Genomic DNA, 15965 nt, shown 5'->3' on the forward strand with positions numbered 1-15965 from the left:
ATATGCTCTTAGGGCTGGTGATTATTTGATTAATTATATCTAGGCTCTAAATTGCCTGCTGTGAGGCAAAGCTTCTAAGGAGCTGTAGCATCTTCCCTGCACCCACATTCCCCCTCCCTGCAGGGGCACTGCTCTGGCACCAGGCAGGAGAGCTCGGGTAATCAAGGCTGTTCTTGTCCTTTGCAGAATTGACAGTAAAAACAGGTGAAATTGACACTGAACTTACACATCCTTGTTCTGCCGTAGACACTTTTGAGGTACTTGCCCCCTTTTTTGTGTGTGTTGTTGGGTTTGGAATTTTTTTGTTGTTGCTTGCTTTTAAGAAACCACAGAAAGTGATGAGATGTAAGAATCTTCATCGTCTTTCTCATCTTCTTTGTCCTATTCTCAGACACAGGCCTGAGAAAGGAATTTCTTGGAAAAAAAAGAAAAGTAGTGATACTTTGCTATGCTTGCTATCATCAAGATCTGGATACATTTCTGGACAGATTTCTGGACTCTGCAAATGCTATTGCCAGTGCCTTCTGCAAGTGATAATTCATCTTCACATCTTTCTAACAACAGTGATCCTTTAGTTTTCTCCCTTCTATTTTAACCTCATATAACCACATCAGTGTGACTGGGCCTGGACTCTCCTTTTCCATGCCTGAGCCCTGAGTTACTCTGGGGAAGAATTGCTCAAGTAGCAGGTTACAACATCATCCTATGTATGTTCTTTTTCTCCTGGAAAATGGCTCTCTATCATTTTTTTCTTTGTGTTTATTAGATGGTGTTAATTAGCAAGATTACCAAATGAGCTTTAGAATATGCTGTAAGAGAGTAATTCAAACATTTGCCACATGGTGGTGACAAAGTAGGTAAAATGAAGAGCTCTTCTGCACAATTGAAACCTGTCTGTATTAAAAATGTATTTGAACATAATGATTGCAAATGAAATATTGAATATTGCAAGAAAGCATGATGTTATCAAAATAGTACCACTGGAAAGTGTAATAGACTCCTCTGGTGTGACTAATACTTCATTTCTTTTTTATTGTTACACTTATGGGCCCTTTCTGGTAGACCACGAGGCCCGCAGCCCATGAGATGGCTTGGAAAAGTGGTGATGAAGCTGGACACTAAAGTATTTCTAGTTATTTCCTTAAATAACCTGAAAGCTTGCCTTTATTTTTTATCTGCGTGCTGAGACAGTTTAAAATAATCTGTTACTAATGGACATGCCCCTCAAGTGAAAGTCTATCTTATCACATGTTTTAGACAAGGTTTCCCTTGTCCAAAGTTCACACTGAACTCTGTTACACAATTACATGCAGAGCTGCTGGCAGCCCCTGGGAATAGCCTTGCTCTGCAGCAAGCAAAGCCAGGAAAGGTGGATTTGAGGCACCAGCCCTCCTGAAGAGCCAGGGAGACTTGGGGCCCACAGGTGCAGAGAGAAGCGTCACTGAGCTACCACCAGCCTTTGGGTGCTGCACTGAGGACCTCAAGTGGGTGCCTAGGGTAGTCACAAAGCCCTAGAAAGAGCATCTCCCAGAGAGCCAGCCCAGGCTGCAGAAGAGCAGCAGCCCTGGCCAGAAGCCTCTGAGCAGGGGGCTGTACCAGGACCCCCAGTGCTGGGAGAGAGGGCTCCTCACAGGGCTGCAGAGGAGGAGTTCTGTGCTGCCAGGACAGCTCCTGTGAGGAAGGGGGTGGGTTGTGTGTCTGGGGAAGAGGCTCAGGCAGAAAGACTTTCAGGCAGTATCTTCCCCACCAAACATGACAGTGGGTGTCACCCAAGAGATCCTGTAGCACCCCTGGAGAAGGCAAAGAAGAGCTGTGAAGATCAACCCACTTTCAGTGAAACTGCACTAATATTACTGTGCTTCCCTGTAAATTCCATTTTGGCTTGTGTTTCAAAGGTTTGCTATTACTTCTTACACGTTTTTGGAAAACATATTTTGGCAAATTTATTTCTAGTTCTACAAAGTTAGAAATGCCTAATGTCTGTTACAAAAACTTGCAGAGGTCTCATTTTAACCTCTCACCGGGATTTTGTCATTTTTACTAAAACTCCTTAATGCATTATGATAAAGACTCCTAAAGCATTTTACAGTGCTAAAATCACAAATTAAGAAACTGCAATGAGGAAAATCAGCTTGCTATTTTGAAATAAGCACATGGTGTTCACAAAAGTACATGTGTATATATATATATGCACCTGTGTGGGATGAGGAATCTTTTCTGTTCAATTCTAGCATCAGTGCTTATGTGTGGCACAAAACTCATTAAAATTAAAAAAGCAAACAAAGTGTTTGTCCATTTTTAATGAGGAAAGGAGATCTGTAACTCAATGTTTTGTTACAACCAAGTGCCTTTAAACTTTCAATTTTCCCCACCTTCTATCACCCAGAAGGGTTAGGGATCTTGTCTGCTATCTCTTCTCACAGCTGGGGCAGCTGTCAGCAGCATGGATGGCAACACCCACTACACGGGAGGTGGTTCTTCAAGGCAGCAGGAGAGCTCTGGGGAGCCCTGTGTGCAGGAGCAGGCACTATCCCAGGCCTAACTTGCTACCAGGAGGCTGCACAAGTAGTTCAGGTTCAGCCGACACAAGCCCACCCCTCAGCACTGTCTGGTAGCTCTGTTACACAAAGATAACCTTCCATGTGAGAATGGATTATCTAAGCAAGTAAAGAGGCTTGGGATCTTCACATCTGGAAGATGCACATCTCAGTATCAACAACGTTTTGCTTAGCAAAACCTGCCTGCTACTGAATCCCAGGACCATACTGTGACAGCAAGAGGAGACCCCAGCAATCCAGTATTCCCTTGCATTACACCTTGCAGGAGACAATTGTGTCCCAGGCACAATTTCTGGTCCCCTGCTGAGATCAGACTGCCTGAGTAGCAAAAGCCTCATCAGCAGGAGACTAAAAACAGCTTCTCCCTAGAAAGCTTAAAACCCCACTGTCCTGAAGGCAAGTATTTCACTAGTACAGGGATTCAACAGCCATCTGTCTTTACACGCAGCAGGCAGGCAGAGAAAGCTGTGTAAAACACAACTTTCCCCAGTGCTTTGTGGTTTTTCCATTTAAGCAAAGTTGATTTAGGTTGTACTAGCACAACCTGTGCATATTATACACCACAGAAAAAGAGAATATTCCTCGTCTTTTATGGGCTCTGAACACACACAACAGTCCTGTCCTCTTGGGAAACTCCTTTTGCCTTCTTAAGTCTCTACTCCCTCCAATCCCTTGTGCATTTAATCAGTTGGGGCTTGTCTGCTGGGGTTTTTTAAAAGAAACATTGAAGAGATTATATCCTTAGTTTTAGCAACCAGTTTTTAATAGAAACATATAATACACCTTTTCACATAAATATCTTATATAGACACATACATATATAGACTCACAATACTCAAAGCTATGTAATGTTTCAAAGCTCCAGTTCTATTTAAGAGACTGAGAGAAAAAAAAACAACTAAACAAATCATCACACAGGAAGAGTGGAAACATAAAGTTTCTAAAGCATAAATAATCAGACTATTTCTCTTGTGTCCTTACAACTGACTTAAACACTGCCTGCCTCAACATACCAGCCAGCTGTGTCCTTAGCCACAGCTGCAGGGGCAAGCAGAGACAGTGCACGATCACTAACAGTGCATTGCCAGCAAAAGAGGTCAGTCCAAGAGGGATCCCACTGCCATCCTGAAGTGCACAGAGGGAGCACACCCCTGTCTCCAGAATCCAATCCAAGATGGCTTTGGAAATGATTATCTGACAAGATTGTTAGTGTTGAATTGCTGGCATGATGAAGTAGGTGATTAAGCACCTCTGTCCAGATCTTTTATTTGATTTACTTTATCTTTAGGCTGTACAGTGACAATTTGTTGCTAAGTAGAAGTATTAATCCTCAAGGGGAATACATCCAAACTTTAAGTCCGTGCACTTGATTGTCTTGACTTGCTGTAGCCAAGGAGCAACTTCAATAAATCACTTCAGAAACAGAATGTTTTTGAAGAGGGGAAAAGGGTGAAGGACAGTAAGGATCAGAGCAGAGAAATACTCTTATGCCTGACCATGTGATAAAGCTTTTGGAACAGAGTGAAGCAGAACTTCAGGCCTTCTCTTCCCCCATAAATGACACCTAACAAAAGAAGTAACAGAGAGAAACAAACAAGCTTGCACCACAGAATTCCTTCTCCCCAACTCACAGGCAGATAAGCTATTGGATATGAAGCACCATGAAACACAGTGCAGTTTGATGAAACACAGTGTAGTTTAGATTCTCTATTTCTTAAACCCAGAGGAGCCCAGGTTAATCCACAAGCCAAAAACCATATAGTTTTTCCTGCTACTTCAATAACAAAGCACCAAAGCAGAATGGAAAAACTTTCCCAAAGTAAAGCTAACACTGCTTTAGGCCAGATTCCAGATTTAAAACAAACAAACAAACAACCCCACTGTAGACCTTAAAACATTAGCACATGGAAATAAACTCTCTACTTCTTCCTTTGTTACTTGACCAGGCAGGAGTACAGGGAAATAAAAGCCACCAGATTGTGTCTATTCTTTGCTTGCCTGCCTCATTTTTAAGAGCTTAAGTTTCTGTCTGCACAGGCTGCACATTGCTTTGCCATTGCTAAACCAGGAAGGAAATATGTGTGAAGTACCTTGCAGGTGACCCCACACACTTGCCCTTGGCTACCACAGCCTAGGATGTTCAACAGATCCAACTCACGTGCCAGATTTATAAAACACCAAATAAATTGAGGCTCCCAGCACAATGCTGGTTTGATCCCATACCTAGGGAAATAAAGGACAAATGAGGCAACTCATCTGATTGCTACCTTATTCTGCCAGGTCAGCAATCCTAGACTTGGTTCCCCAGCTCTGGGTCAGTAGTGCTCAGGATAGCAAACAAGCAAGATGTGCAGTTACCACGGTTTCATGCGCTCTCACAAGTTCTGGTCACTAAGGGCAGAAGGAAAAGCAAAACAAAGGAACAGGTGTTCACATTTAGGATTTAGCAAATAACGTGCCACATGCCTGATTTGATGCAGGGCTCTGTTGCTAACACGTAGATGTGCACACAGAACCCTCCACCACCATTCTTGGAGACTCCTGCACTGCAGAGCACCAGCCTCCCCTCACAGATGGGCTGAGTCTGAAAACAGGCAGCACTTTCCAAGCCTCCATCCTGCCCTCTTACACTTCCTCAACGTTCACATCAGTCATCAAGCGTTCTTGGAGTTGAAATCTGCTAAAGAACACCTTTAGTAACCCACATGCCCTCTGTTCTTGCACTCAGGAAGTTTCTTGGGCAGGCCGTGACTGTCCAAAATACACTAAAATTTATGCACAACAGGTAGGTAGCACTGGTTGTTCATACAGTGTCGTATCCTTATGTTTAGAGACAGGTGCTCTGGTTCTAAAGTGAATTGCAATATCCCTAGCTATTTAAGAAAATAAAAGCCAAAGCTAAGTCTTCTGCAAGGCACACTACAGAACAGGATGCACACTTCCACACCAGCTTCATGGCTATGCTAATAGAGCTGCAAGGGACCCAACCCATCACAGAGGCACAAAGGGGGATCAGGCTGCACTTGGCACACACTGTGAGCTCTGAGTAACACAGCAGGAAAGAGTAAGAAGGCACAGAGGATGAAAAGTGTATTTAAACTCAGGCATACTCTAACATGGACTACCTGATAAGAGAAAAAGATCAGCCAGGAAAATAGGAAGGGTCTGTGTGGAGCCCTAAGGGAATTAAAGGTCACTACCAAGGACCTACAGGGGACAAACTTTGAAGAAAGCTCGCAGAAATAGCAATCTTTTCTTTCCAAACCAAAACATACTCCACATGCAATCAGTGATGTTTTAAGGAAAATCTGAAGTGCCAGTATCTATATCTGTTTCCATTATACATTTATGCATTATGAGCCACGGCCCCAAAAGCTACATCTACGGACCAGTTCACACTGAGGGTGTTGATCAGGGATTAACAAATAAAAAATAGGAAGCAAATAAGTCTCTATGACAACTGCATAAAAAAACCCAACAAAACCCTCTTGAGTGTTCCTGCTGTAGTTAGACCAGCAGCTTTTTTTTTTTTCCAGAGAACAAGTAGAACTTTGGTAGCAATCAATTCTAAAGTGTCTTATGCTTCTTAATTACTGTGCAAACTCTGCTGTAGAGGCAGAAGGACATTTCAAGAATGTTAAGGTGCTCAATAACATAATAACACATAACACAGCAAGGCAGTTCCAGTTACTTTCTCTGCAATCACCCACAGTACAAAAGTGATGGCAGAGACCATGCTTGTAGCTTCTCCTCTGCACTTCATTTCTCTTCCACCCACTCCTGCAATGTAAGCATCACGACACATCCAGTTTCCCACCAAGGCCTAGTGCTCCCCTGTGAGAATAAAGCATATGAGGAAGGAGGATCTATATCGGATGGTGGTCACTGTGGCCTTTCTGGCCACGCTCACAAGGAACAGGCTGGCAGATTTTGCCATCACTGTTTTCTCCTCAAACACTTTTGCTCTAATACTGTCTCACTGCATAAAGGCAGTGAGCACAGAGTTATTTTTAAAAGGGGCTTCTCAGCATAGTTACCAGGCTGTGAAAACCCTGCTATTTCCCATGGCCGTCCGCAAGTGCAGTCCTTCTGGAATGCATTGATCAAACAACGCGAAGATCCAATCCTTCCTTCCCTCTACTTGCCCAAAGGCCTAATCCCCTGTCTCAGAAGGGCTTCCTTCCTGGCTGAGGAAGGCTTATTCCTCTGTGGAACTGGGAACTTCTCAGTGCCAGTTGATCACAACAAGCGGGAGAAGGAGTGAAGCTGGTCCTTTCTCGTGCAGCTCAGTCAGGATTTCAAGCCCATTTTTTCCATCATCTGTTCATACACCGTCCATGCCATCGCTGCCATCAGAGTGCGCCTGAGAAGTCGGGGCACACCGCCTCGGAAAAAGCCAACTAGCCCAAAGTCCTGCAACAGGAGATAAACAGCAATTCATCCCAATCTGCCTAGAGGGTTTTAATTTCTCATCATTTATTACATGGAACAGCACAGGATGTATTTCAGCTCAGACCCAGATCAGTCTCTGAAAGACCCAGGCTTAAATAGCTTTTAGTGTTTAGGAAGAACCTGTAGCACTGCACTACTGCAGGGCTACCCAGCACAGCAGGAAGAGCAGTGAGTGGGAAAAAGGAAGGCCAGGATGGAGACAACAGATAGGGATTTGAGTGTGGCTTTCCAACAAAGAGAAGAAAAGGGTGTAATCTTTTCCAGATGCTACAGGAGAATGACTAATCTTTGTTTTAGAGCTTCATATTTATGAAAGTCTCTCAGCTATTCTGAGATTTCTAAGTATTGAAGCAAAAAACATTATGATTTGTGAAAAAAAAGGTACATAAAAATGCATACACAAATAAGCAGATTACTGCTTAGGAAAAGAGTTCAATATGGAAACAGAGTGAATCTGCCAAGATTTGCCCTTCTGACAGCAGGAAGGGAAAGGTGGGCTTTGACTGCTTCTCCATCCCATTCCTGGGATAAAGACCTGGGCATTTGTTTCTCTTCTGATGTCTAAAGACCAAATAATTATTTTGTAACTGGTTTTTATCTGAAACCAGCATTTCACACTGCACACTATACTCTTGGTCTACCACAGCATGACCCCCTTTATCATCTTGAAAATGCCAACATTGAATTGTCCAACTGCAAGAGCAGGTGAAGCACTGACACTGGCTCACCTCCTTGAAAAGGCAACAACTTCCCAGCAAAGCTGTGCTTTGTGCAAGGGGATCAGAACTGAGGATGTGGTTGTGCATGTCAGAAGGGCTTCACCTCACCTTGTAGATAAAGGCAATGGCCTGGCTTGTCCTGTGGTACTTGTGGGGTGACAGCTGCATGTGTGTTTTGATGACATCAGCAGGCTGCGTTGCCAAAGAGGCCAAGATCCCCGCAAAGATCCCACAGCCAAAATTCAGCAAGGGCATGAGAACTGGATCCAGCTGGTCTGCAACAGAGCAAAGGGAACGCACTCACACTCCATTCGGGCCAGGAACACTCGTGCTGTGTGACAAAGTGAAAGCTACTGAATGGTTAAATCAACATCAGAACCTAAGAGAAGTTAAAATCCAAGCAGCTAAAGAAACCTTTCAAGGGGAGAAGTGGCTACCAGTCAAAAGGTAGCACTATTGAGAAGCCTCACTTGCTGGGGAACTGAATTTGACAGAAAATCAGAACAGAAAAAATTATACAAAAGTTGCCCCAGTGAGTTCCAGTATCAGAGAAGTCTCAGTTTAGTGGAAACTGAGCAGTGTGCAAGACAAGCAGAAGCAGCAAGCAGTGCTTAAGACACCCTGTCTTTCACTAACCCAGTTATGCATCAGCCTTCATGAAGACAATCAATCAATTTAGGGCCAGTCTCCATTTCTGCACTGATGTCACCTATAGGTCTACAGCTCTCCACAGGCAAACGTGAGTGAGTGAGTGAGTGAGTGAGTGAGTGAGTGAGTGAGTGGGTGAGTGAGTGAGTGAGTGACCCAAAGCTCCAAAGGAGACTAATTTAACTTCACAGGTGGAGGGCAACAAGCAGAGCATACAGGCTGCCAGCTGCAGGGCAAGATCTGAGAAGAGGATCCACTCCAGCATCCAACACTCAGCCTCACCCTGAGATGTGAGGTTTTTGGTCTGTGTGTAGAACATCAGGTAGATGCCAGAGAAGGGCGCATCCCGCAGCAGCGTTGCTGTGAGCCCACTGAACATGCCACGAGCCCCCTCGGTCTGATAGATACTCTTCAGGGCTCCATACACACTCCCATAGCCAAATCTTCCACTCTGCAAGAGCAGACAAAGGTCAGTCATCCATGTGCCAGGCACAAGTCAAGGAGCCCTACACATATAACATCCAAACAGATTGTGAACTTAATGTGATGCCCAAGATGGCAACACAGAGAACAAGCCAAGGCAAAAAACGGGTTCCACCTAACTCAGCCCTTGAAAGAATCCTTCAGGGAGATAACATATGAAAGATGCTACACAAACATTGTATACAACTGAAACTTATAAATCTTAGGGCAAATTCTATTTTGTCTTCTTGCCCAAATTTAATTTCCTGCACAACGGGTGAACTGAGGTGAAATCAGGATTACATTCCTGGCTGAACCCAAGTGGCAGCAACCTTCTCCAAGCAGAAGGAATTATTTTGCATTGCAAGGAAGGTGTGTGACTCCAATAACAGGGGACTAATTGTAAAGTCATACCTCATATCGGGTCTTTACGACAGTCACTGGCAACATGCAAATCCCAGAAACTGCACGAGCAGCGGCACCCAGGAGGATAGACTCCATGGCTGTGGGTGAACGGTCCACAAGTAACTTTTGCTTCATCATGTACAAAGTGCTGAAGTAAATCCCAACCCCAGGAATACATCTTGCAAAGGACTTCAGGAGAAACAGAAGCAGATGAAGAAAGAAAAAGCTCACATAAGACAAAATATAATACAAACCATTTCTGAGACTGTTCAACTCGACAGGAAGCTATGTAGAAGACAAAAATATCACTAAAGCTAACAAGCTGAGGAAAGAAAATAAGGTAGAAATCTTTTATGCCACTGACAGACAAATTGTTCAAATGATGCCAGGATTTATTGCATTCCTCAATGTCAGTTTTCTAGGAACAAGATATTCCAAACCAAAATGAAGTTCTTGCAGTTGCCACACCACCATTTGCAAAAGTATTCAAATGTTCAGCTGCTCAGGACTGCCATAACCAAATCAGTGAAATTGACAACATTAACTCGTTAAAATAGGATGTAATCTAAATCATGCAATTTCACTCATAATTGTACAAGAATTGGCTATTAAATTCAGGCAGACATAATTAGCAATAAACAGTAAGCTTATTTATTTACTTATTTTTACAAGTCAGAGTTAAACCAGCCACTTACTGGAGAGACACCTTTCCAGAGCCCCAGAATACTCTCAGTACGAACAACCCTAAAGAGCAGCGTTACCATCCCAGCACGACCAGACCTGAAATAAAGACCAGACAGGAACTGAAGCAATGACCTGCTTCTGCTCCTTGGCAGATGTACTCCACAGCCACCCCTTTCACTCATATCTCTGTGCACTAACTCAGCACCTCCAAGGTGCTCTTCCTCAGCTCAGTCTGCTTTTCTTGGTCACTCTTTCCAGGGCTGCTCCATCACCTTCTGTATCTCACAACTTTTAACACCAATTAGCATTTTAAGTTGCTCACTTTCTTTGTTAGCAGCAGCAGATTGTAGATTGACTACACCAAGCTGCATGCATGAAAAATTATCTGACAACCACACAGGATTTTTTTTTTCAGGCAGAGGATACCCCATGAGTAGCATGTTAGCTGGAGTAGCATGTTAGCTACTCCAGCAAACGCCAGTCTCTCAGATGAGAACAAATGTTGAGGTTACAAGTTATTCCAGTGGCATTCACAACCACTCACAGTCATTTTTCTTCTTCTGGAGCAAAATAACAATCCTTCTCCATAATATAAAAATATACCTCCTCTTTTACAAAGCCTGATTTCCCAGATTACAACTCTGAACTCCAAGCCCCAGCCACCAAATAAGGCAGAAGCCTAGGCAGAGCACCTCCAGGCCCCCCACACAGACACATCCCCCTCCTCTCACCCATTCACAGCAGGCTGCAGAGTTTGCAGGCGGGTTTTCAGCAGGTCAAGGGGTTGGAAGAGGAGCGTGGAACAAGTGCCACTGATGGAGCCGCACACAAAGGCCTTTAGGACTGGATGCATCTGGAAGAGGAAGAATGGAACTTTAAATGGCCATTTAATTAAGAGTGGCACAAGTGGAAACATTTCAGCAGATACGTTGAATGCTATAGGTAGGGAGGTGTGCTGACCCCAGATGCTAAGGACAGCTGCTTAGGGTACAGGAAGCTTTTCCAGGCCTTTTCTGAGGCTGATCAAGTTTTATTTGTGTTTTTTGGGTTCTCTGCTTTTTCTGAGAGATTGTTCCAGAATCTCCCTGAAATTCGGTGGTTGGGTAAGAGTTTTCTGAACATCAAATGTACTAGGAACCATTTGGTTACCCTTTGCCACAGCAAAGGAAATAGGTGTCCCCTTCCCACTACCCACCTGTACCTTTGCCGCAGTCACATTCACCTCTGCCGGCAGCACCTCCAACCCTTCCCTCCCAGGCGTACACCACGGTCCCCCCGCTGCCAGGGGCCCTGGCGGGGAACCCTGCCCAGACTCAGACCCAGACCCAAACCCGAACCCTGCCCAGACCCAGACCCAGACCCAGACCCGAACCCTGCCCAGACCCAGACCCGGCCCGAACGCACTCAAAAGCACCGCACGGCCTGCTCAGCTGACGCTGCCTTTGCTACCCCCACAGCGGCTGCGGCCGCCCGGCACTTCTCGGGAAATAATACCGCAGGAGGCACAAGGCCCACGGCAGCGTGAAGATTTTTAGGTGTTTAGAGAAGGTTTATATTATTATAAACATATAACGGTGTCTGCTAATGAAGAAAGAGTTTCTGCGCCCCTCGGCGCAGCAGAATCACGACAGACCAGAAAGCACGGGCGGATCAGAAGCAGCGCGGGGCACGCTCCGAGCCAGCAGTGGGTGCCCCCGAGGTCCGCCCAGACCCACCGTCACGGGGTTGGACCCGTCCGCCCGCACCCCCGCCGCCCCGAGGCCGCGCAACACAACGCAGCAGCGCAGGAGGGCGCAGCGAGTCCCCTCGCCTCCCACCGGGGCGCTGCCCCCGACTCTCCTCGGCAGAGCGAGCGAGGAAGGCCCGGCGCAGCAGCCTGACCCGACCCGACCCGACCCGGCAGAGCCGTACCTCCGCCTCCCGGCCCGGCATCCCAGCGCGGCCCGCAGCCCCGGAGCGCGGCGGGCAGCGGCGAGGCCCAGCCCCGAGCCGGCCCCGCCCGGAGCACCGCCCCGCCCGGCGCATGCGGCTCCCGTAACCCTTCGGCCGCCGCGGCCTCGCTCGGCCCCAGCCGGGAGCCGGCTCCTGTCCAGGGCCTTCTGCCCCGGCATCGCGTGTTTGTCACGGCTTTTGGACGTTCTTCGTAGAATGGTAGAACGGAAAGGGGCTGAAATGGATCTTTGAAGTTCATCTATGCCCAGCCCCTGTGCTGCGGGAAGGGACGCCTCCCGCTAGACCACACTGCTCAGGGCTCCGTCCAGTGTGGCTTTGAACACTGCCAGGGATGGGGCATCGGCAGCTTCTCTGTTCCAGTGTCTCGCCACCCTCACAAAAAAACCCAAAAAACCTCCCTAATTGCTAACCTAAATTTCCTCTCTTTCAATTTATACCTGCTACTCCCTGTCCTATCACTGCAGCTCCTGATGAAGAGTCCCTCTCTGACTTCCCTGTAGGCCTCTTACAGATACTGGAAGGCTCTATGAGATCTCCACACAACCTTTTCTTCTCCAAGCTGAACAGCCCCAATACTGTCAGCCTGTCTTCACAGAACAGGTGCTCCAACTTTGTGGCCTCACCTCCAACCGTCCCACAGCCTGAAGTTGGGGTCACCATGGTTAACTCAGTTCCAGTGGCTGTACTCTATATTCCAGCACTCTGTGCTGTATCCAGCAGCTGAGCCCCAGTGCACTCTGTCAGACATGGGCAGTGGGGTCAGTTCATAATGACAGCTTTCGTGTCTTCCCTCTGTTCACACCTCCCACTTCCCCACAAAACCAGCTTCCTATGGATACCTGTTGTTCAGAAACCTGAGATGCACACTGATGCGTCCTTACCGCTGTCGCTGGTGTTTCCACTTGCTCATCCACATCCTGGGCCCAGAGCAGAGGGAGGCTGGCTTTCCAGAGCATTGAAGAAGTGAGAACTAAAATGAAGTGTTTCAATATTAGACCTGTGCCAGCCCTGAGACTGTGGCTTTGCAGTGCCTTCAGAGCCAGACACTGCTTATCAACAACAAAACTGGAGGAGCTGGGAGGAGCGAGTTTCAGCTTTGGAAGCTGCTTTTCTAAGAATTGCCTGTTTGCTGTGCCTTGGCCAAGTAAGGAATGACACGTCCAGAACGTCATGCTCCAGGTGTTCCGAGAAAGAAAACCCTTTGTGCAGCAGTAGCCATTATGCACAAACTACTTCTTCTCCTGTGCTCACTTTGCCTTGTAGCAGCCCCCCAGAAAAAGAGAGAACACACTTTTCTGAGAAAATGTAACACACAGGCTAGCAAAAGCACTTCCTTATGGACTCCCTCTTCCCTTTGGCAAGCTCCTCTCTTGTTAAGCAGCTCCCTCCTTGAGTGAATGCCTTTTATTTCATTAGCTAACTGTGTCAGCTGACTCATGGAAAAGAAGATCAGCTTGTCCCCTTCCCTCCTAGTGCTTCTTTCCCCACCTCCCGTCTTGCTCCACTGTGCACCAACACAGGGACAACATGCATCATCACAGGCTGCGTGGGAATCTCTGCCCCACTGCCTGGAGCTCCTCCTTCCTCTCCATCTTCACCGACTGTGGCCTCTGCAGGGCATTTCTCTCACATATTCTCACTCTCTCACAGCTGCTGCTGCACAGTGTTTCTGAATCACAGAGGCACTACCAATATCACCAATGGGCTCAGCTTTGACCAGCGGCAGGGCCATCTTGGAGTCAGCTGGAACTGGCTACTCTTGAGAGTTTTTTGCAGGACAAGGGACATATGCAACATATGCACAATCCAGCCTTCATAGAAACTGAGTAAGGTCACAATGCCCTTGAAGGACACGAAAGAAGAAGAACACACTCAGAAGCAGAAGGTTCAGGATGCAAAGGCAGACAAGAAAACCGCAGCGAGACGCATGAAGAAGAAAGACTAACTAAAATTAGCTAAAATATTAAAATGCATGCGTAGAAGGATTTGACCAATCGTGTATTAGCTTGAGGCGTGAACACTAGAGAAGAGTATAAATATAGCTTGCTTTTTGCAATAAATTGGCTTCACTTCATCATACTGATCATGGTGTGATGTCCTGTTACTGATCCTCCGCAGGCTGCTATCACCACGGGGGCAGATTCTGGCATCTTCTCACATCAGGCAGCCCTGCAGCCCCATTGCCACCAAAACTTTTCCTTGTAAACCCAGATAGCTGTCTGGGATGTATGTGTCATTTTGAAAAAGCCCCTTTGGCTATTTCTCTTGACGTGTTTCTGGCTGTTCTGGATGGGATTGGGTAAGTAGATTGTTTAGAGGGGTAAGCTTAACTGTAGTAAGGCTGACAAACTCAAGTGATGCATTTGAAATGTTTCTGTATGGAACTGGGGATGGTGTGTCTAGATCCTCTCCCTCCACATCTTTGGGTGAAGCAACAATTGACATTTTTGTAGTTTTCTGAAGCAAGATGGGCTGCAACAATATTGGCCAAATGGCATGCATCCCAGGAAAGAGCTCATCCAGCGTGAAGCCCTGGAAACAACAGCAGTCTCCAGGTTCTTATCTTGCTGTGGAAGCGTTTTCTTCCTGAAAATAAGCCTCATGATGAACAAAGAGGTGAAACAGCGCTGCTGATTTCACACATCTCTGCAAGGATGTGCCTCAATTCTGCAGGGATGCCCAGCAGAGGGAGCCGCGTCCCTTCATGTTGCCGTCCTTGTGCTCTGATAGCCTCTCATCTCTATTTAGGAGATGAAAGATGAGAGGCGCGGAACTGCCAAGTTCCCATTTGGTGGACACATCTTTTTCCGCATTGAATAATTCCTGGTTGTTTTTTGCCACTTTAGCACCAACAGAGTTGTGAGTACGGTGTTAATCCTGCATTAGGGCTGTGGAGATCAAGCTTTAACACTGCCAGCAACTGCCAGTAACATTGCCTGTAACAGAAGAGTTTGTTTCTGGTTTTAATTCCTAATTTCAGGTTTTGTTAGAATTAATACCCAGAAGAGCTTGGCTGTCATGGCTTGACTCACATGTAAAACGTTGACCTATGTCACACTGCCCACCACGGCCAAGGAAAGCCATCCACTGCTACACATGCAATAGTTGCAGATTTTCTTGGTTCACAGAAATTTATCCCTCTGCCTTTGGAGTGATGGTGAGTGAAGGTGGACATCCAACGGGTTTGAGAAAGACAACAGACCATTCCAAATGGAAATTCTAGCAGCACATCTATGCCTAATGAGGTGCTGTTTGTTCAAAAATGAACAAAAATATATGTGACTTGTTGCAGACAGGTAGAAATATTATAAAAGAAAGGTCTTATTAAATATGGTTTAGGCCCTGCTACTCTAGTTAAGCTAGCAGTAGCTTGTAAGTTCCTATAAGGAAAAGTCATAAGAATGAAGACAGTTAACACAACAACATATTCTAGTAAGAAAAATAAGTTTGCACCTGCATAAACAATAGATCTGTCCCATGAGAATCAGTGAAGAAAATATATAAAAAATCCAAGAATAGAGAGATTTGATGGAAAGGTAAAATGTCAGTTATTAACCAATTAATTGAGTCGCAAGAAAACTAGCAGCCAATTGGAGTTGAACATGAGGTCTGTGAAAACTGTATGAAAATTAATTATGTGAATAAGGAATTGGCTTTTTCTGCTTGAGGAAACTGAGTCCTGTCTGTTTCTTAATGCAACACGACTTGCCTGAGTTTCAGTAGTGCACCAAGCTCTAGTGAGGAGCAGCAGTATTTAAGGAGATAATATACACTTCAAATGTTTCCTGTTGCTCAGGAGGGCTGCTCTTTCCCCTGTATCTTGTGTTGTGGGGAGGATCAGGGACAGCTGTGGGATGGAAGCTGTGTTGGGTCTGGATGAGGTCACAGTAGGTGTGTGGTGGAGTTGGTGGGAATTCATGGCTGTTCAGGGCTTTATTTCAGTGTTAGTCTGTGAGAGCATCTTGCAGCGTTTGTGTTCTGGGAAGAAAGATTAAAAGTACTTGGCAGTGTTAGGATTACAGTTGGACTCAATGATCTTAAGTATCTTCTCCAACCTAAATAGCTATGATTCTATGACCATTTC

At 45.8% G+C, this 15965-nt stretch overlaps 1 protein-coding gene across 1 annotated transcript; it reads right to left on the reverse strand.

Moving 5' to 3' along the window:
- Positions 1 to 3314: 3314 nt before the first annotated feature.
- SLC25A38 (solute carrier family 25 member 38) lies at positions 3315 to 11913 on the reverse strand. Its single transcript, XM_084216766.1, has 7 exons — positions 11840 to 11913; positions 10660 to 10781; positions 9940 to 10024; positions 9254 to 9433; positions 8660 to 8828; positions 7838 to 8004; positions 3315 to 6971 (listed from the first exon to the last, which is right to left on the reverse strand). The coding sequence occupies exons 1-7, from the start codon at positions 11858 to 11860 to the stop codon at positions 6849 to 6851; spliced, it is 867 nt and encodes a 288-aa protein (XP_084072892.1). The 5' UTR covers positions 11861 to 11913; the 3' UTR covers positions 3315 to 6848.
- Between the last annotated feature and the right edge of the window lie 4052 nt (positions 11914 to 15965).

This window comes from Fringilla coelebs (genome assembly GCF_963513975.1).
Source record: "Fringilla coelebs genome assembly, chromosome: 1".
Lineage (NCBI taxonomy): Eukaryota > Metazoa > Chordata > Aves > Passeriformes > Fringillidae > Fringilla > Fringilla coelebs.